At 40.0% G+C, this 21,653-nt stretch overlaps 1 protein-coding gene across 1 annotated transcript in view; it reads left to right on the plus strand.

The window, feature by feature from the left end:
- The window catches only part of MSH5 (mutS homolog 5), an 819,710-nt gene that overhangs the window by 555,253 nt on the left and 242,804 nt on the right, over positions 1-21,653 (plus strand). Inside the window, exon 11 of the mRNA XM_053689613.1 lies at positions 7,004-7,084. Coding sequence (XP_053545588.1) covers positions 7,004-7,084 — 81 coding nt within the window. The remainder of the gene's footprint in view (positions 1-7,003; positions 7,085-21,653) is intronic.

The following is a 21,653-nucleotide window of genomic DNA, read 5'->3' on the forward strand; positions in this document are numbered from 1 at the left end:
CACATACACTGACACTTCTAAGGCTGAGGATACACACATACACTGACACCTCTAGGACTGAGGATAAACACATACACTGACACCTCTAGGACTGAGGATACACACATACACTGACACCTCTAGGACTGAGGATACACACATACACTGACACTTCTAGGGCTGAGGATACACACATACACTGACACTTCTAGGGCTGAGGATAAACACATACACTGACACCTCTAGGACTGAGGATACACACATACACTGACACCTCTAGGACTAAAGATACACACATACACTGAAACCTCTAGGACTGAGGATACACACATACACTGACACCTCTAGGACTGAGGATAAACACATACACTGACACCTCTAGGACAGAGGATACACACATACACTGACACCTGTAGGGCTGAGGATACACACATACACTGACACCTCTGGGACTGAGGATACACACATACACTGACACTTCTAGGGCTGAGGATACACACATACACTGACACCTCTAGGACTGAGGATAAACACATACACTGACACCTCTAGGACTGAGGATACACACATACACTGACACCTCTAGGACTGAGGATACACACATACACTGACACCTCTAGGACTGAGGATACACACATACACTGACACTTCTAGGGCTGAGGATACACACATACACTGACACTTCTAAGGCTGAGGATACACACATACACTGACACCTCTAGGACTGAGGATAAACACATACACTGACACCTCTAGGACTGAGGATACACACATACACTGACACCTCTAGGACTGAGGATACACACATACACTGACACTTCTAGGGCTGAGGATACACACATACACTGACACTTCTAGGGCTGAGGATACACACATACACTGACACCTCTAGGACTGAGGATAAACACATACACTGACACCTCTAGGACTGAGGATACACACATACACTGACACCTCTAGGACTGAGGATAAACACATACACTGAAACCTCTAGGACTGAGGATACACACATACACTGAAACCTCTAGGACTGAGGATACACACATACACTGAAAACTCTAGGACTGAGGATACACACATACACTGACACCTCTAGGACTGAGGATACACACATACACTGACACCTCTAGGACTGAGGATACACACATACACTGACACCTCACCCTATAATTTTTTAATTTTCTGAATTTCTGCTGCCTTAGTTAGATAGATCACATCTGTCCTAGTGGAATGAGTCATTCTAATTCCCACTAGGACAGATGGGATCTGAGGCTGCAGAAGTTCAGAAAATTAGAAAATTATAGGGCACACAACAACATAGGTAAAAAGTTAACTTAAAACACGTGATGTCAAGTTAAAAAAAATTACACCTAACCAAATTACTCACTGATCTGTGAAGTGATGTCTATATGTTGTTGTGTTGTCTATATAATGCAATCACGCTGCTGTTTACAGCAAGTATAGTTTTAGTATGAATGAGGCCTTGTGTTCTGTAGTTTAGTTCTGCTCTCCTATCAGTTAGATGGCGAGATGTGGCTGCTTCACTAGGAAGCAGTACAACTACCTCTGGCTATTGCCATTTATACTGGGTCTGGGGCTGCTGCTGTTGTCCCTGAATGGGATTAATGATGCAGTTATCCTCGTGCATAACATCTGACAAGGAAACCAAGAGGTCACATATTGTGCATGGGGGCTCCATCATGTGCTTACACATCTCAATATATCCTTACTGAGTTGCTAGTCCGTCACCTACCTACCCAACTACGCCGGTATCCAAGTTCCAGTTACCCTGCCCTTACCAATACCCAACATATTCAAACTGAAACACAATTAATACACTTGTACACTACTTCCTCCCCCCACTTAAAGACTTGCCACCCCCCTGCATATTACACCGGCACTGTGACCGCCACCTACCTAACTAACTAGGCCGCTGCCGGTAACCAAGTTCCAGTTCCTTCCACAAGTTATCCAGGACCAGTGGATATTGCCGGTGCAGGGTTCAGTCAGTCCACTCCCGAGTCACAGTGACAGTGTGTGTGTCCTCCAGTCCTCACCGGCTCACCCACACGTGACTGCTCGCTCACTCAGCGCTAGTCTCTCTTCATCTTCCCGCCCGACACCCAGAAGAGATCTCCTTGTTGATGACGGAAGAAAGAGGCGAGCCGCGAGCGCTGATTGGCTGGGGGACGGAGCGGGTTCTCCTGAGGCTGTTTAGAGTGGGCGAGGCGCGCCTCTATTGGGAGTGTTATGGGCCGCAAACTAGACTTAAGCCACTGGGTGGCAGTCTCTTGCGGCTCATACCAAAATTGGAACAGAGACATTAAATATTGCGCAAATGGAGGGGAGCTAAACACTCATAGCCTCTCCTTGCGCATATGGATATGATGCTGCTAAGCTATTTACATGTTGTTTTTTTTACTTTGCAATGTTTGCATGCTGGCGGCAGGGGGTAGGGGGGTTGGGGGGGTCCCTTGAAATACAATTTTTTTATATAAAAAATGAAAAATATATATATATTTTTTTAATTAAACATTATTAAAGAAAAAGTGTAATTCTCACATAGGACAGGTGAGGCGCTGCCTCACCTGCCTCCTATGACTGCACGTCACTGCTCGTGGGGACAGGTAGGCGCCGCAGCAGAGCTGTGGCGAGGTGGTGCAAGTGTGCAATTTCTGTCCCTAAGGCATTACTCACATTTAGAGAGTATATTTTCATACGAAAAACAAGAGTACAATCATAGTTCTTCTCTGTTTTTACATTACCGAGTGCTGAGCAGTAAAATTTCGATGGAAAACTGGGAAGCGGACTTTCTGAGCAGACAGACGTTTCATCCGGGAGAATGGGAACTCCATCTAGAGATTTTTTTCCAGCCTAGTTCTCAGATGGGGCAGGCCGGAGTTGGATCTCATGGCATCTCGTCGGAATGCCAAGCTTCTGAGATACGGGTCCAGATCCAGGGACCCCCAGGCCAAGCTGATAGATGCCTTGGCAGTTCCCTGGTCTTTCAGCCTAGCTTATGTGTTCCCTCCATTTGCTCTCCTTTCCCGGGTGATTGCTCGAGTCAAACAATAGAGGGCATTGGTGATCCTCATCGCTGCTGCGTGGCCTCGCAGGACTTGGTATGCCGATCTGGTGGACATGTCATCTCAGCCACCGTGGAGGCTTCCATTGAGGAAAGACCTTCTCATTCAGGGGCCCTTCCATCATCCGAATCTAGTTTCTCTGCAGCTAACTGCTTGGAGATTGAACGCTTAATTTTATCTAAGCGAGGGTTTTCTGATTCTGTGATAGATACCTTGATTCAGGCACGTAAGCCTGTTACTAGAAAAATTTACCATAAGATATGGCGTAAATATCTTTATTGGTGTGAATCCAAGGGCTACTCATGGAGAAGGGTTAGGATTCCCAGGATTTTATCTTTTCTCCAAGAAGGATTGGAGAAAGGGTTGTCAGCAAGTTCCTTAAAGGGACAGATTTCTGCTTTGTCTATTTTGTTACACAAGCGTCTGGCAGATGTTCCAGATGTTTAATCTTTTTGTCAGGCTCTGACTAGAATCAGGCCTGTGTTTAGACCAATTACTCCTCCTTGGAGTTTGAATTTAGTTCTTAAAGTTCTTCAAGGGGTTCCGTTTGAACCTATGCATTCCATAGATATAAAGTTATTATCTTGGAAAGTTTTATTTTGGTTGATCTTTCTTCTGCTCGTAGAGTATCTGAGATTTCGGCATTACAATGTGATTCTCCTTATCTTATTTTTCATTCAGATAAGGTGGTGTTACGTACCAAACCTGGTTTTCTTCCTTAGGTTGTTTCAAATAAAAATATTAATCAGGAAATTGTTGTTCCTTCTTTGTGCCCTAATCCTTCTTCTGCGAAGGAGCGACTGTTACATAATTTGGACGTGATCCGTGCCTTGAAGTTTTACTTACAGGCCACTAAGTATTTTCGTCAATCGTCTTCCCTGTTTGTTGTTTTTTCTGGGAAGCGTAGGGGTCAGAAAGCTATGGCTACCTCTCTTTCTTTTTGGCTGAAGAGTATCATCCGTTTTGCGTATGAGACTGCTGGACAGCAGCCTCCTGAATGAATTATGGCTCATTCCACTAGGGCGGTGGCTTCCTCATGGGCATTCAAAAATGATGCTTCTGTTGAACAGATTTGCAAAGCTGCAACTTGGTCGTCTCGTCACACTTTTTCCAAATTTTACAAATTTGACACTTTTGCCTCGTCTGAGGCTGTTTTTGGAAGGAAAGTTCTTCAAGCAGTGGTGCCTTTCTTTTAGGTCTCTGTCTTGTCCCTCCCTTTCATCCGTGTACTATACATTTGGTATTGTATCCCATAAGTAAGGATGAAATCCGTGGACTCATCGTATCTTGTAAAAGAAAAGGGAAATGTATTCTTACATGATAAATTTGTTTCTTTTACGATACGATGAGTCCACGGCCCACCCTGTTTTTTCTAAGACAGGTCTTTAATTTGTTAAACTTCAGTCACCTCTGCACCTTGGCTTTTCCTTTCTCTTCCTAACTTCAGTCGAATGACTGGAGTGGGAGGGAAGGGAGGAGCTATATATACAGCTCTGCTGTGGTGCTCTTTGCCTCCTCCTGCTGACCAGGAGGCGATATCCCATAAGTAAGGATGAAATCCGTTTATCAGGTAAGAATAAATTTCCCTTTTTTTTTAGTTCTAAACAATGTTGTCTTTCATATCTCTGTGTTTATTTATACCACTATATGTATATAGTGTAAATATATTATTATTCTGAGCAAAAATAATTGCGAATATAACATGTAATCAAGGTATCATATGTATTTATTTGCAAACAATGGATATTTTAAGAGCTGGGCCAGTTTTCTTTCTGCAACTGTGGATCACTTTCTGATTGAAGTCTAGTTTTAAACACCACTCCTACACGGGTGTTAAAAAATGGGCTGGTATTTAAGATGAAAATGAAATTCAAGAGAAGGAAGAAAATGGGATGATATTAAAGAGGTTATTTTAATTTCTGCTGTATCTGATTCATGACAGTTTAATGTTAGGTAGACTATCCATTTGATCTATCATTTTAAGATTATATTGAATCAAACATCATTCGATTATTAAAATCATTGTCAGAAATATAACACTGTGTGGCCTAAAGTCAGCATCAATGTTTATCTTTAATTCTAATTTCACATATACTGTACATACTTTCAAAGTATAATACACAATGTAACAAATGGCACTTACAAGTTCTGATGAGTGATCAATGACACAAGTATAGAGCAATTTGATTTGTTAGTGATAGTATAAAATCTATATTTAAAGCAGATTGGCTGATGTCATAAATCATGTGATTATGCATTTCCAAATAAAAAGTGGTAGAAAATTATACTAGTTTGTGGGTTGTTTAGGAGTTTGAGTATTGCGTCAAATTTGGTGCAAAGTATTGCGTCAAATTTGGTTCAAAGTGGAAAGTGGGACTTGTATTCCATGCGGTAAACATGATGCAATTAGATTTATCAAAAAAAAGGAAGTTAGTTATATTATGTAATGTATTTATTTAAAGGGACATTCTACACCAGAATTGTTATTGTTTTATAAAATAGATAATCCCTTTATTACCCATTCCCCAGTTTTGCATAACCAACACAGTTATAATAATGTACTTTTAACCTCTGTGATTATCTTGTATCTAAGCCTCTGCAAACTGCCCCTTTATTTCAGTTCTTTTGACAGACTTGCAGTTTAGCCAATCACTGCTTAATCGCAGATAACTTCACGTGCATGAGCACAGTGTTATCTATATGAAATACGTGAACTAACACCCTCTAGTGGTGAAAAACTGTTCAAATGCATTCTGAAAAGAGGTGGCCTTCAAGGTCTAAGAAATTAGCATATGAACCTCCTAGATTAAGCTTTTAACTAAGAATACCAAGAGAACAAAGCAAAATTGGTGATGAAAGTAAATTGGAAAATTGTTTAAAATTACATGCTCTATCTGAATCATAAAAGTTTATTTTGGACTAGACTGTCCCTTTAATTTTTATCCCTATATCTACTAGTGCTGCTGCCAGACAGGCTTAAGCTGTAATTATCAATGCATTTGTTGATGCACATCTACTTGTGCAGCCTGTTGCTGGTTTATTAATCTCCTCCTTCTGCGTCTGAAAGGTCAAGGACTGTGTTCCTTTCTTTCATTCCTGTATAAATAATTTGTCCCCTTGCTTTGTAATGAACTCTACGACAGAGAGATTAAACATAACCCATAAGTGGGTAACATCTCCCTACATGATTTTATCTAGTAATAAGGGCCGATCCTAATATATTTTGTTATCACAAAAGGTTAAAGGGACATGAAACATTTTTATTATACTTTACGATTCAGATGGTTCAGTAATATCTTCCTTCCACGTCATAAAAGTATCACAAATTTAAAAATATTCTGCACGTTCATTGTTAACTGTCTGTGATGACAAACAGCATAGAAAAAAACCTTTTCAGACTCGGTGGCGGTTTGAAGGATAGGTACGCTGCGTCGGAATAGACGCAAGCGTACCTGTTGAATGTTTGGTAAATTGGTAAGAGGGTCAAAAAGAGTTGAATGTGAAGGCAGATCATCAGTAATACGCTCAAATGGAGTCAAATGTGAAGGCAGATGATCTGTATTACGCTCGAATAACACAAGCAACGATTTGCATCAGATTGATCTTGTGGGTGCGTATATTATGTCGAACATTTCAACATTGACGCTGTGTTAACTAGGGCGGATCAACTTTGCGTCTAATTTGACATGGACTTCCAGCGCATTCACAGTTGAAGCCTTGATAAATCAGCCCCATGGACTGCAATAGTCCTTCAGGAGTCTGTGTATTTAGGCTGGACACCCTGGCAAGATGTCTCTTATACTGTGAGTGCTGTATTTATCCTTTTGAGAATTGTTATACATATATATAGACATATTTATATAGACATACAGTATATATAATATTGAGTTATCTTTAACTTTGTAACTCTGATACCTGATATTTTACAACTTATTCAGATTGGATTCCTTCTCTCTATTCCACGTCTCCCCTTCATGAAAGAAAGGGAAGACTTTGAGATTGACGGTCTGGAATTTATGGTAAGCATCCCTAATGCACGTGTTTGTGTTTTCTACCATATTTGTTATATAATATTATTGTTTTTTTGTAAAATACTAATTCCATAGAACTAGGCAGAATGGTAGTGGTAAAATATAATATTGCTTAATTTTTTCCACAGCAATGAGGGAAATTAAAGTATATCTTGTGGTAACAAATATGATAATTTTCTGTAAGCAATTATTCATCTTACCAGAGGAAGAGTGTGTAATTTTCATGCATTTATTTTTAGAACGTCATACAACAAGAGCTTGATCAATACATATGGGGGCCGATTTATCATGGCCCGATTGGGGCCAGATACATCTCTTTCTGCGCAAGCCTTGAGGCTCGCTGGAAACAGGAGTTAAGAAGCAGTGGTCTTAGGACCGCTGCTCCTTAACTCGAACGCCACCTCTGAGACTGCGTACAGCAATCAGCCCGATCACATACGATCGGGTTGATTGACACCTCCTGCTAGCGGCCGATTGGCCGCGAATCTGCAGGGGGCGGCATTGCACAAGCAGTTGACCAGAACTGCTTGCACAATGTTAAATGCCGAAAGTGTATGCTGTTGGCATTCAGTGATGTCAAGCGACATGATCGCTACAGCGGACCATGTCCAATCGAGGCAAAGAGCACCACAGCAAAGCTGTTAAGTATCACTACCCTTTCCACAACCCCCCCCAGTCATTCTCTTTGCCTGCGTTGAAAGGAGGTGGTAAAGTTTTTAAATTTTTTGAAGAATTTTTCTTCAAACGATTTTATTATTTTAAAGCAGAGTAGGTTTGCTCTGATCTTTCCTGGGGTCTAGCTGTAGCCCACATCAGTCTTTTCAGTAGAGCAGTGGTGGCTTTTAAGCAATTGGGAACTTGTGGGGTACAATCCCCACTGCGCCTCTCAAACAGTTTTTTCTGCCCTATCTTGAAAGCCTGAGTAAGCTTATTCAGTCTTTCCTTTTTCTTTTTTTTTTTTAAATTCTTTTTATTGGGGGAGAAGCACCAAAAAGAAAGAAAAATACAATTCATTCCATGAAAATACATATAATACCTCTGATTCTTATACAATTTCAATGAGATAACAAACACCTTTCAAATTTACTTAAACTTTACATAGCTTTCCAGGTATTATAAATCAAATTTGTTTAAACCATCTTAGCTTCTCCCACCATACCATTTATCTATTCTCTTCGACCCTTTATAGGAACATTTATTTACAATTTCTTATACTTGATATGCTTTTAATCTGTTCCTTGAATTCTTTTTAATGGGGGAGAAGCACCAAAAAGAGAGAGAGATACAATTCATTCCATAAAAATACATATAATACCTCTGATTCTTATACAGTTTCAGTGAAAACACCTTTCAGATTTACTTAAACTTTACCTAACTTTCCAGGTATTATAAATCAAATTTGTTTAAACAATCTTAGCTTCTCCCACCATACCGTTTATCTATTCTCTTCGACCCTTTATAGAAACATTTATTTACAATTTCTTACACTTGATATGCTTTTAATCTGTTCCTGAGCAGATATCTTGAGTTCTCCTGCTTTATCTCTGTTTGTTCAAATTCCTGTAAGGATGCTACTTATAGCCATCCCCTCATATATTTGATTATAGTCAGGGTTCACCCAAGAAAACTCAAAAAACATTTTTTGAAATCAATGCTATTACTCGGGGGGGGGAGGGTAAAGGGGGAAAAAGAAAATAACAAAGCCACAATAACAACAACAGCAACAACAACAACTACGAGAACAACAAAAAGAAAAAGAAAAAAAAAAAAACCCTTAAGTTCCTTCTTACTATCCCTCCTGTTGATATTAATTCCTTGTTAGCTATATATCCAATTTGAAGGTACTGACCCATCTAAAGTTAATTCTAAAAAGGGTATAGAGTTTTGGAAAGGGGATAGAATATGATGTTGAACTGTAATAGGTTTTCTGTAAATATATTCTTTCCACTTCTTAAAAAATGTAATCACCTGTTTATCTACTCCTTTATCCAATCCTATTATCTCTAACATAATCTGACTTCTCATCTGATTTATGAATTCAGTTATAGAGGGAGAATTTCTCTGCTTCCACCTTTTACATATGTGATTTCTTGCAGTCAAGATCGCTATGTTTATAAATAGCCTGTCTCCTATATTTTGCGATGTATACAGAAAAAATATATGGTATACTTCCAGTTCTATCGTGTTTCCTACTTTTCTATTAATCCAGTATTGGATTTTACTCCAAAATTGCGCAATCTTTGGGCATCCCCAAAGGTAATGCAGTAAATCCGCATTTACCTTATGACATTTAGGACAAACCACCTGGAGTTGAGACCATTTAGCAATTCTGGCTGGGGTTAGATAGAAATTATTAATTACTTTATATTGGGACTCTCTTAAATTAGTTCTATCCGTTGCCTCCATTGTTCTTTTTAAACTATCTGTTATGTCCTGATCTTGCACTTGTGGAAAGTGAATCGCGTACTTCTGTTTAATCTGGCTAACATGTAGTTCTCCTTCCTGGGTCATAATGTACTGATACCAGATTGATATTGATCGGATACCTGCTTTATATATAGTAATACCTGCCTCGATGATGGTTTGTGTCCAAATATCCCCAAACCTTTTCTCATACTCATTTATCAGATGACGAACCTGCAAATATGCATAGAAGTGTTGGGATGGCAAGTTATAATCACTTGCCAAATTTGCAAAGGATCTGATTGGCCCTGAATATGGTTCTCTCAGCTGTGATACATAAATCAGCCCCTTGTTTTTCCAAACCTGGAATAATTTGTTGCTATAACCTGGTAAAAAGGCTGGACTACCACAGATTGGAAGCAATCTGGAAATCCGGTATTCTACCCCCAGTAATTTGCAGAATTTCTGCCACGCGAATACTATATTCGCAATTGTAATTAACCTACTTATATTACTTGGTAGTTGTTTATATGGATGATGGAGCACCGCCTGCAGATCAAAAGGTTTGGTTAGTTCCGTTTCATGATCATAGTATGTAACATAATCTGCTCTAGTGAGCCAATCTACCCCAAATTTGACCAAGGAGACTATGTTATAATACTGTATGTTAGGACACGAGAAGCCCCCATACTGCTTCCCCTGAGCCAGTTTACTAAATGCAATACGTGAGATCCTTTGCCCCCAAATAAAAAAAGCACATTCCTTATTATACCTATTAATATCCTTCTTCTGCAGTAACAAAGGAATATTCTGCAATAAGAATAAACATTTTGGGAATATAATGGTCTTTATGACATTTATACGAGCCGAGATAGATAGATAATATAAGTTCCATTTTGCTAGATCATGATGTAAATTCTGAAATATATCTTTATAGTTGAGCTGATACCATTGTGCTGGATTTTTGCTGATCTTGATTCCTAAGTAGTTAATACTTTGCACTTCTTTGAACATGCCAGCATAGCTATTTCTGTTTTTTATAATCCATAAGATTTCTGATTTGCTGATATTGATTCTATACCCAGAAAATGAGCTAAATGTACTTATTATCTTCATAAAACATGGTATACTCTGTCTCGTATGTTGTAAGAATATTAATAGATCATCTGCATATAGAGATATAGATACCCTCTGTTTCCCCAACCAGACAGGTGGAAGGAACTTTCTTAGATATATAGCTAATGGTTCCAGTGCAATATCAAAAAGTAATGGTGATAAAGGACATCCTTGATGTGTTCCTTTGCCCAGAATAATGTTCTGTGATAACTCACCGTTAATAAGAAGTTGGGATCTAGGTTTATTGTAGACTAACCCGATCAGGTCAACCAGGGCACCAGAAAAAACAAACTTTCTTAACGAGTTTATTAGATTATCCCAGATAATAGAATCAAAAGCTTTTTCCGCATCCACGGTGAGTAATGCTGTGTCTTCACCTTTATACTTATTCTCGGCATCCTGGTTGACCCGGTAGAGGTAGTCTACAGTGGTAAGAACTCTACGCATGTTCCGAACTGCATTTCTCCCTGGAATAAAACCTGCCTGGTCGGGGTGTATGATATCTGTGATTGATTTTTTAATTCTATCCGCTATCAAGGACATTAGAATTTTATAGTCTTGGTTTAAAAGTGAGATCGGACGGTATGATGCTACATTGGTTGGGTCCTTCGCTTTTTTGTAAATCAGAGTCACTACTGAGTCGGAGAAGTAGTTTGACTTCTTATCCTTCTGAATATAATATTGATTGAATAGTTTAGTTAGAGTGGCAGATATCTCTGGTGCCATCATTTTATAGAATTCTGCCGATAAACCGTCTGGCCCTGGAACCTTACCAGATTTCAATTTTTTTATAATATCTAAAATTTCTAGCTCGGTAATAGGAGCATTAATATTCTGTAATGCTTCCTGTGAGATTTGAGGGATATCTAGCCCCTGCCAGAACCGCTCTTTTTGCGTCTCATTCACCTCCTTCCTGGCATATAGCTTGCTATAATAGTCAAAGAATATTCTTCTAATCTCATCTCTATTGGTGGACAGTTCCCCTCCTGATCTGATGGCGAGGATTTGGTTTGATTTTTTCCTGAATTTGACCAGCCTAGCCAGATGTTTAGCCGATATACCCTGGCAGCCCTGAAATATGGCCCTATTTTTTAACTCTTCCTGCGCTCCGAACTTTTTTAAAAAACATTCCCTTTCCAGTCTTGCTCCCTTATATTTATCCCAGTTGTCCTTATTGGGAAATCTAAGGTATCTTACATAGTTATTTCTTAATTGATTTGATAACTGTGTTTCTCTTTCTCTATTTTTCCTAGTTCTTTTAATCATGTATGCTTTTACCTCCCCGCGAATAACCGCTTTGCCTGCTTCCCAAAATACCTCAGTTTTATTGGCATACTCCCTGTTTTGTGTAGAGTATTCTCTCCATTTTTGTTTCAACCAGTTTACAAATTGTACATTTTTATTCATATAGTGTGGAAAACGGAAAGTGTTAGCTGCTTTTTTGGAGGGAGTACTCGACACAATCCTTATACTAACAATCGCATGGTCAGATAAGATAATCTCCGATATTTGTGATTCGATTTGATTTCTCATGACCTGCTCATCTAATAGAAACATGTCAATTCGGGAGAAATTTTTGTGAGCACCTGATTCACAGGTAAATTCACAAACGTCTGGGTGCTGGATACGCCATACATCATGTAACTTTAATATACGAGTGAAGCTCTGCAGATGCTTGGCATCCCTATAATTGGCCGCTCTCCGACGGATTTTGTACCTATCCAAATCCGGACACAGTGTACTGTTAAAATCCCCTGCTACGATCAAATTCTGCCCAGTATATGTAGATAGGACCCTTTTCATTTTTTCCCAAAACTCAATGTCCCAATTATTTGGGGCATACAGATTACATAGCGTCCAAATCTTATTATCTATTGTTAGTTGCAATACTATATATCTCCCTCCCGGGTCTAGTTCTTGCTTATTTATAGTGTATGATAGATCCCTTCCCAGCATAATCGCTACACCCCTCTTACGTTTCTCACATGGTGTTGCTATTATCTCAGCTATCCAGTTTGATTTCAACTTTCCTATCTCACCCTTTTTAAGATGTAATTCCTGGAGGAATATAATATCTGGCTTATGCTTCCTGGATTTTTTAAGAACATTTTTGCGTTTGATAGGCGATGTTATTCCGCCTACATTCCAAGAAATTAATTTTAATGAACTATTCATTTATTCATTTGCTTCTGGGGAGAAGAAGGAAGAAAGAAAAAAAACAACAACAAAAAAAAACACATAAATCTCCCCTCCCCCTACCCCCCCCACCCCTCCCTGCAATTTTTGAGCATACCTCCATTGCCTCCTCTCTTTCCTAAGCTAGCTAGTTACTTCTAAAAGTTTACTTTATACTTCAATGTTATTTTCTCTGCAGAACTATTTTGCCTCTTCAGTTGTATTCAAAGCAATGTCACCATCCATGCCCAGCACTGTGATTTTCGCAGGATATTTCATGGTTGCTTTCAACCCTGCCCTTGTTAAACCTGAGCAGAATGGTGCCATTGCCCGCCTTTTTGTCGATGTTTCTATAGAGAAATCTTGAAATAATAGAATCTGCTTAGAGTTTATAGTGAGTGTCTGGACTTGTCTGTATTTTTGCATTATTTTTACTTTGTCTTGAAAATTTAGATATTTTATCATGACCATTCTTGGTCGCACATTACCATCTTTTGACTGTCTCACTATGCCAACCCTATGTGCCCTCTCCACCTGAAAACTGCCATCTACTACTTGTAAGCCTAGTAATTTTGGAAGTGTTTGGGCGCTAAATAATAATAGATCCTCATATTCCCTTGACTCTGGGAGTCCTATTACCCGTACATTACTCCGCCTGGACCTATCCTCCAGGTCTTCAATTTTAGCTTTTAATACCTTGATTTCATCTGAATGCGTGTCCAGAACAGCCTCCTGTTTGAAATGTCTATCTTCTACATTTGAGATTCTAGATCCTACTTCCATAAGTCTTTTTGAGAACTGCTTTATCTCATTAGATAACTCTGAAATCTCACTTTTTATCATTTCAAATTGGGGCAGAATCAGTTCTGCCAACTGATTCGTAGTTAATTGTTTTTCTGTATTCAGATCAGTGCTTCTAAGAGTCACTTCTTGTATATTCTCTTGAGAAGATTTTTGTTTTCTATCCCTCCTTAAAGGCATAGCTGGAGATTTATTTTTAGAATTTGTAATATATTTCTCCATTAAGTCTACTGGTCAGTGCAATTCTATGGAATTTTTTTGACTTAGCACCTAGACAAGGGTGCTTAGCAAATCATGCACCCCTTTTTTTTCTCTGACACAATATATGAAGACTTAGCAATTCAAAAGCCCTCTTTATACATGACACAAAAATGTGAAGACTTATTGAAACAGAAAAATTCTGCCGATTTAACCCCTGCTATGAACACTTAGCTACTCAAATCTGCTACCTACTCTTTCAGATTCAACCGATGTGTAAAGACTAATCTGGGAACCTCTAACCTAGCCCTTACCCTAATCTGATATTAGTAGTTTAATTCTTTGAATCTTAGAGATCTTGCCCTCAATTAAAGGCCTGTCCGTCTCTTAATTAACGGGGACGGTCTCGTCAACTTAGTCCTAAATATGTGAGATTAGTGATATATGTACCCTTTCACCATTTAGGGCAACAAATGCAGAAGCTAGATATTTCAAGTACCTTTTACAGAAATAGCACTAAATGTGAAGATTTAGCAGTTCAGGCCACTCTTTACCATTTGCTACAGCATGCAGAGAATTAGCTATTTAAATCTCTTATGCTGAAATAATACACAATGTGAAGACTTAGCTTATCAGATAAATTCTACAGATTTAACAACCATTAACACAGTATGTGAAGACTTGATAGTTCGAATATAATTTACCTCAAGAACATCTAATATGAAGACTTAACAAATCATATCATACACCCTTCTTTCAGAAACACTTTTTCAGCTTGATACCGGTTCTACATATTAAGTTATTCATACAACTTTTCACGGCTTAACACTCCCTGTGAAAACCTAAGAGTTCTGATACAATCACCAGAGCTGACCCATAATACAGAGATTTGACATATCAAACACCCCCTTTTTTTTTTTTTAACACTATGTGTAAAAGTATAACAATTCACAATATCTTTTACAGGTTTAACATACCATCTAGTAGCTTAGTTTGTCAAGATTATTATGCACAATTGCCTATAGCTGTAAAAACCTGGCTATTCTGATATATATTTTTTTCAATTTAACCTGCAATGCTCCAGCTTATCCGGGTATGCTGACTTTACATCTTCTTATTCTTAGCCTATCTTACTTTCATAAGTTAATACTCTGCAGCTTTGCCTGATACCTCTTAATTCTGCATGTTGTCAGAAATGGCTTTAAATGCTATTATAAAAAATTGCACACTTAGATATATATTTTCATGCCTTCTAAAAAAGCAAAGTCCAGCAAAAACAGCCAGAACCAGCTGATGAACATTATGTCCACTTTGTTTAAGATAGTTCTGTTAAGACCGGGAATCTCCTGATAACAGGATCTATTCCTTTTAACCGTTCTTCCAAATTACCCCCTTGATATCACATCTTTTAAGCTTGGGGGAAGGAAAGGCAAAAAAAAAAAAGGGTTACCCGGCCGTCTGTCCAGCCTGTTGTTAAAATATTAGTTATCACTCGGCATATGACTATAAGCCGCTCTCTTGTAGTTTATAGTTCTTCAAGTGTCCTAAAAAGGGCCTGCTTAGATTTATTGCAGCGGGCCACCTATGAGCGCAATGTTCATTACGTGAAGAGGGAGTGAAAGAGACAAGTTCCTCGATGTAGTCTCTATCTGACTGCCATTTTGCCAGCAGCGCCCATCACCATCTTAATTGATCCGGTACTATCTTTTACTATATAATTTTAGGCTTTATATGATCCCCAAAAGTACGAAAACTGGTGTACTTACCCCCCCTTCGTCTTCACGGCGTAAATGTGGTGTATCTCCGGTGTTCTCCTGTCTCAGAGCAGACTCTACTTCGCTTGCCGCTTTCAACCAGCCTGCAGCCCTGTCACACACTTCTGATCCATCTAGCTTCTGACGCTGTAGTGTGACGTCAGAGTTGCTCGCCGGCTTATCGAAGGGGGGGGACACGGTCTCCAAATGCGGTGTCCAGATGTCTGTGTCGAGACTCACTGGCCACTTTCAGCTCTCAGGTAAGAACGTGTTCCCTCTGACTCCCTCGAGTTTCCTCGGATTCTTCTTTCTTCACCTGGAGAGCGTACTGCTGCTGCTGAGCTTGGGCTGTTCTGGTTGAGATACCTCTCCTCCTGAGCAGCGTCCTTCCCGTTCAGCAATTTATAACTAGCTTTATACACTCCAGGCTCAGTAACTTCGAACTCCAGCCAGTTTTTGTAAAGGCAGCCCAGCGTTTGTACTGCCGTATTTCGGCTTCAGTTCTTTTAGAGGCTAGCAAAATAGAGGCTTGTATATACAAGCAATGGCTGTTCCCGTTCAGCCTTTAGGGATTAGAGAGTTACCATACGCCACATTTCTTCCTTAGGCAGGGCATAAAGCATTCACCCCCGCAAAAAGGCTCTGTGGCTTGGGAGCATAGAGCTGTTATTGCTCCACACAGGTGAGCTTGAGCGTCCACCACCTCCTGCACGCTCCTCCCACAGGAAACTCTGCCCAGTCTTTCCTTTTTCCACAGGTCCATGTGAGGGAGGGTCCCCACTCAAACCAGGTGAGCTGTCCTTCTACTGGACAGAGACATATTCAGGTAAGTGCCAAGTTTATTTTTCCTTTTACAGGGAAAATATGGCACTTCAGCAGTTAAATCTGCAGGGGATGTTATTTTTATCAGTTAATCCTATTAGGGTTAATTTAAAAAAATAAATAAAGGCAGATTTTGCAGGCACTGCGGACTTGAGGAGCTCTTATTATGTATTATTTATTATTTTTTGATGGGCTCAGTATTTGTCCTTTAATCCAGTTAGCACACGGACAAGGACTGGGTATGTTGGTGCACATACAGCAGCTAGATTACGAGTTTTCAGCGCTATAGGGAAATTAACAACCGCCACAAAAACAGTGTTATTTCACCTCCCTATAGCGCAGCTATTACAGGTTTACAAAAAGCAGGCTTGTGCGGGCGATATGGTGGCGTTGAGCTCCATACCGCACCGAAATACAAAGGCTGCTTTGACGTGCTTGTGCACGATTTCCTCATAGACATCAATGGGGAGAGCCGGCAAAAAACTGTGATCGCGAAAACAAAAGCTCCAAAACGCAGCCCCATTGATGTCTATGGGGAAGGAAAAAGTTATGTTTAACCCTAACATAACAAACATGTCTAAACACCACTAATCTGCTGCCCCCGACATCGCCGCAAACCTACATAATGTTATTAACCCCTAATCTGCTGCCCTTAACATCGCCACCACCTAAATAAAAATATTAACCCCTAAACCACTAACCCTAAGCATAACCCTAACGTAACCCTAAGCCTAACCCTGACACCCCCTTAACTTAACTTAAATATAATTAAAATAAAGCTAAATAAACCTTACAATTATTACCTAAATAAATCCTATTTAAAACTAAATACATACTTAAATGTGAAATAAAACTTAAGCTAGCTACAATATAACTAATAGTTATATTGTAGCTAGCTTAGGTTCTATTTTTATTTCACAGGTAAGTTTGTATTTATTTATTATTTAAGACATGATGAGTCCACGGGTCATCTTAATTACTAATGGGATATTCACCTCCTGGTCAGCAGGAGGCGGCAAAGAGCACCACAGCAGAGCTGTTAAATAGCTCCTCCCTTCCCTCCCACTCCAGTCATTCTCTTTGCCAATGCCTTTATTACGGAAGCTTCGCTTTAAATTAATAAACTGGGAGCTAAGATTTCAGGTTTCTCTATTCTAGCTCGCAGACAGCATGAAGGGCATGCCCCCGATCCGGGAGCGGATCTTGTAGGGGGCAGACTTTCCTTCTTCGCTCGGTTTTGGGTTCAGTATGTTCAGGATCCCTGGGCAATAGAGATTGTGTCCCAGGGATACAAACTAGAGTTCAAAAGTTTTCCTCCCAGAGGCAGGTTTCTACTTTCAAGGTTATCTGCAAACCACACAAAGAGAGAGGTGTTCTTACATTGCGTAAGAGACCTCTCTGCCCTGGGAGTGATTATTCCCTTTCCAAAAAGGTTCCCAAAATGGAGGGAACCTTCAGACCAATTTTAGACCTCAAGAGTCTAAACAAATTTCTAAGGGTCCCGTCCTTCAAGATAGAAACTATTCGTTCCATTCTTCCCTTAATCCAGGAAGGTCAATTTATGGACTGTGGATTTAAAGGACGCGTACCTATATGTTCCGATTCACAGGGATCATCACAGGTTCCTAAGGTTTGCCTTCCAGGACAAGCACTTCCAGTTCGTGGCTCTTCCTTTCTGGCTGGCCATTGCTCCCAGAATTTTCACAAAGGTTCTGGGGTCTCTGTTGGCGGTCCTTCGATCTTGGGGCATGGGAGTGGCGCCTTATTTGGACGACATTCTAGTCCAGGCGCCATCTTTTCAGCAAGCAAGATCCCACACCGACATAGTGTTATCTTTCCTAAAAAATCACGGGTGGAAGGTAAATTTGGAAAAGAGTTCCCTAGTTCCAGACACAAGGGTCACCTGGATCTCAAGGGTCACCCTGGATCTCATGGCATCTTCCTCGGGTAATTGTTTGAATCAAACAGGAGAGGGCCTCTGTGATCCTCATAGCACCGGTCTGGCCTCGCAGGATTTGGTATGCAGATCTGGTGGAGATGACATCTCTGCTGCCTTGGAGACTTCCATTGAGGAAGGACCTTCTGATTCAAGGGCCCTTCCTTCACCCAGATCTAGTTTCTCTGAAGCTGACTGCTTGTAGATTGAATGCTTAATTTTATGCAAGCAGGGGTTTTCTGACTCGGTCATAGAGACCATGATTCCGGCTCGTAAGCCTGTAACTAGAAGGATTTACCATAAGATGTGGCGTAAATATCTCTATTGGTGTGAATCCAAGGGCTATTCATGGAGTAGAGTTAGGATAGTATTTTAGGATTCCTAGAATTTTGGCTTTTCTCCAAGAGGGTTTGGAGAAGGGTTTATCGATCCCTAAAGGGTCAAATCTCGGCCTTATCTATTTTGTTACACAAGCGTTTAGCGGATGTCCCAGATGTACAATCATTTTGACATGCCTTGGTCAGGATCAGGCATGTGTTCAAACCAGTTACTCCTCCATGGAGTCTTAATTTAGTTCTCAAAGTTCTTCAAGGGGCTCCGTTTGAGCCTATGCATTCTTTAGATATTAAGTTATCTTGGAAAGTTTTATTTCTTGTTGCTATTTCTTCTGCTCGAAGAGTATCAGAGCTCTCGGCATTGCAGTGGGAGTCTCCTTACCTTATTTTCCATTCAGATAAGGTGGTTTTACAAACAAATTTAGGATTTCTTCCTAAGGTTGTTTCTGATCGGAACATTAATCAGGAGATTGTTGTTCCTTCTTTGTGTCCTAATTCTTCTTCTCAGAAGGAACGACTTTTGCACAATTTGGATGTGATCCGTGCTTTAAAGTTTTACCTGCAGGTGACTAAGGACTTTCGTCAGTCTTCTTCTTTGTTTGTGATTTTCTCAGGAAAACGTAGGGGACAGAAAGCTACGGCTACTTCTCTTTCTTTTTGGCTGAAGAGTATCATACGTTTTGCATATGAGACTGCTGGACAGCAGCCTCCCAAGAAGGTTACGGCTCATTCCATGAGGGCTGTTGCTTCCTCATGGGCATTCAAAAATGAACCTTCTGTGGAACAGATTTGCAAGGCTGCAACTTGGTCCTCTCTGCACACTTTTTCAAAATTCTACAAATTTGACACTTTTGCCTTGGCTGAGGCCACTTTTGGGAGAAAGGTTCTTCAAGCAGCGGTGCCTTCTGTTTAGGTGCCCTGTCTTGTCCTCCCATATCATCTGTGTACTCTAGCTTGGGTATTGGATCCCATTAGTAATTAAGATGATCCGTGCACTCATTGTGTCTTAAAAAATAAAATGTATGCTTACCTGATAAATTTATTTATTTTTTGACACAATGAGTCCACGGCCCACCCTGTAAGACAGGCTGTTGGTTATTATAAAACTTCAGACACCTCTGCACCTTGGCTTTTCCTTTCTTTCCTTAATAAATAAATTAAATTAATTAAATACAATTTTCTAAGTTACAAAAAAATAAACACTAAATTACAAAAAATAAAAAACCATATTATCAAAAATAAAAATGAATTACTCCTAATCTATTAGCCCTATCAAAATAGAAAAAGCCCCCCCCCCCCAAATAAAAAAAACCTAGCCTACACTAAACTGCCAATGGCCCTTAAAAGGGCCTTTTATGGGGCATTGCCCCAAAGAAATCAGCTCTTTTACCTGTAAAAAGAAATACAAACACCCCCCAACAGTAAAACCCACCACCCAACCAACCCCCCAAAATAAAAACCTAAATAAACCTAAGCTAACCATTGCCCTGAAAATGGCATTTGGTTGGGCATTGCCCTTAAAAGGGCATTTAGCTCTTTTACATTGCCCAAAACCCTAAGCTAAAAAAAAAAAAAACACCCAAAAATCCCTTAAAAAAACCTCACATAGTTTTTTTCCACAAATATAAAAATTTAAAGAGACAGTATAGTTTTTGTGCTGTGTTAATTTCCAGGGGAAATAAAAGCAGTTTTATTTATTTATTTTTTCCCTTCCTTTTTGGTCAAAGATCGGGAGGCCTTATAATATGTACATGTAGCTTGTGTTTCGACTCCCAGGTGGAACCACCAATCTTTTTTTGTTCATGTATTGAAAGAACATTATGTTATAGGGATAAGCTTTTTGAGCCTGAGCCATCAATAACTAAGGTGGATGCTGTTCAGGGGTCTCCTGTACCAGATATGCCTCAGCTTCTCCTCAAGCGCTCCAAACTTTTTCGTCCACACATGCAGTGCCCTGCGTTTCCTCTCATGCTCCGCCTGGAGTTACTTTTGCAAGACTTTGCTGCCCAGGTATTCTTTGCGGTATCTGAGGCGCTGTCGGTTTTTCCCATGCTGCAGGGAAAGCACAAGAGGAAATTTATAGAATCAGTGAGCAAGGTTTCTGATCCTGTTGTGGCTATTCAGAGTGCTTCCTCTCAGAAGTCTGGGGAGGAGGACACTTCGGTAGCGTTTAAGGGTAAAATCTCAGATTCAGACAGTGTAATTCCTTCCTCTGTTGCTGATGTTGTATCCTTCAGTTATTAGCTGGAGCACCTCAGTCTGTTACTTAAGGAGGTTTTGGCTACATGGATAACTCAGATACGACTGTAGTAATCAATCCTAAAAAGTCTAGTAGACTGAACAAGTACGTTGATGTTCCCTCCGCTGTGGAGGTATTCCCTGTACCAGACCGTGCTACAGAGATTATTGCACAAGAGTGGGAGAGACCTGGTATTCCTTTTTCTCCATCCCCAATTTTTGAGACAATGTTCTCAATAGCTGACTCTATTAAGGATTCTTGGCAGTCGGTCCCCAAGGTGGAAGGAGCAATTTCCACTTTGGTTAAGAGAACCACTATTCCCATAGAGGATAGCTGTTCCTTTAAGGATCCTATGGATAAGAAGTTGGAGGTATGTTCACCAGGGTCTGCAATGCAGTCTGCAGTGTGTATTGCTAATGTCCCCAGCGTGGCAGCCTACTGGTTTGGTTCGTTGCCTGATTCTATTCAGACAGATAAGAAAAAAATTATAGTAGGTCTGGACTGATACCTAAGAGCTTGTGGCCAACTCTGAAAGGTATACTGTGATCTCTCTCACACAGTTTAAAATAGATAGAGGTAGAAGTAGAGTGGCGCTCTAAGCAGAGCTCAAAGTCAAGGGATTAAATATATAACTAAATAGCAGGAGATGGCTCAAGGTAAGTACACTGTGTGCAGAATTATTAGGCAAATGAGTATTTTGACCACATCATCCTCTTTATGCATGTTGTCTTACTCCAAGCTGTATAGGCTCGAAAGCCCGCTACCAATTAAGCATATT

Source organism: Bombina bombina, chromosome 7 (assembly GCF_027579735.1).
Source record: "Bombina bombina isolate aBomBom1 chromosome 7, aBomBom1.pri, whole genome shotgun sequence".
Classification (NCBI taxonomy): domain Eukaryota; kingdom Metazoa; phylum Chordata; class Amphibia; order Anura; family Bombinatoridae; genus Bombina; species Bombina bombina.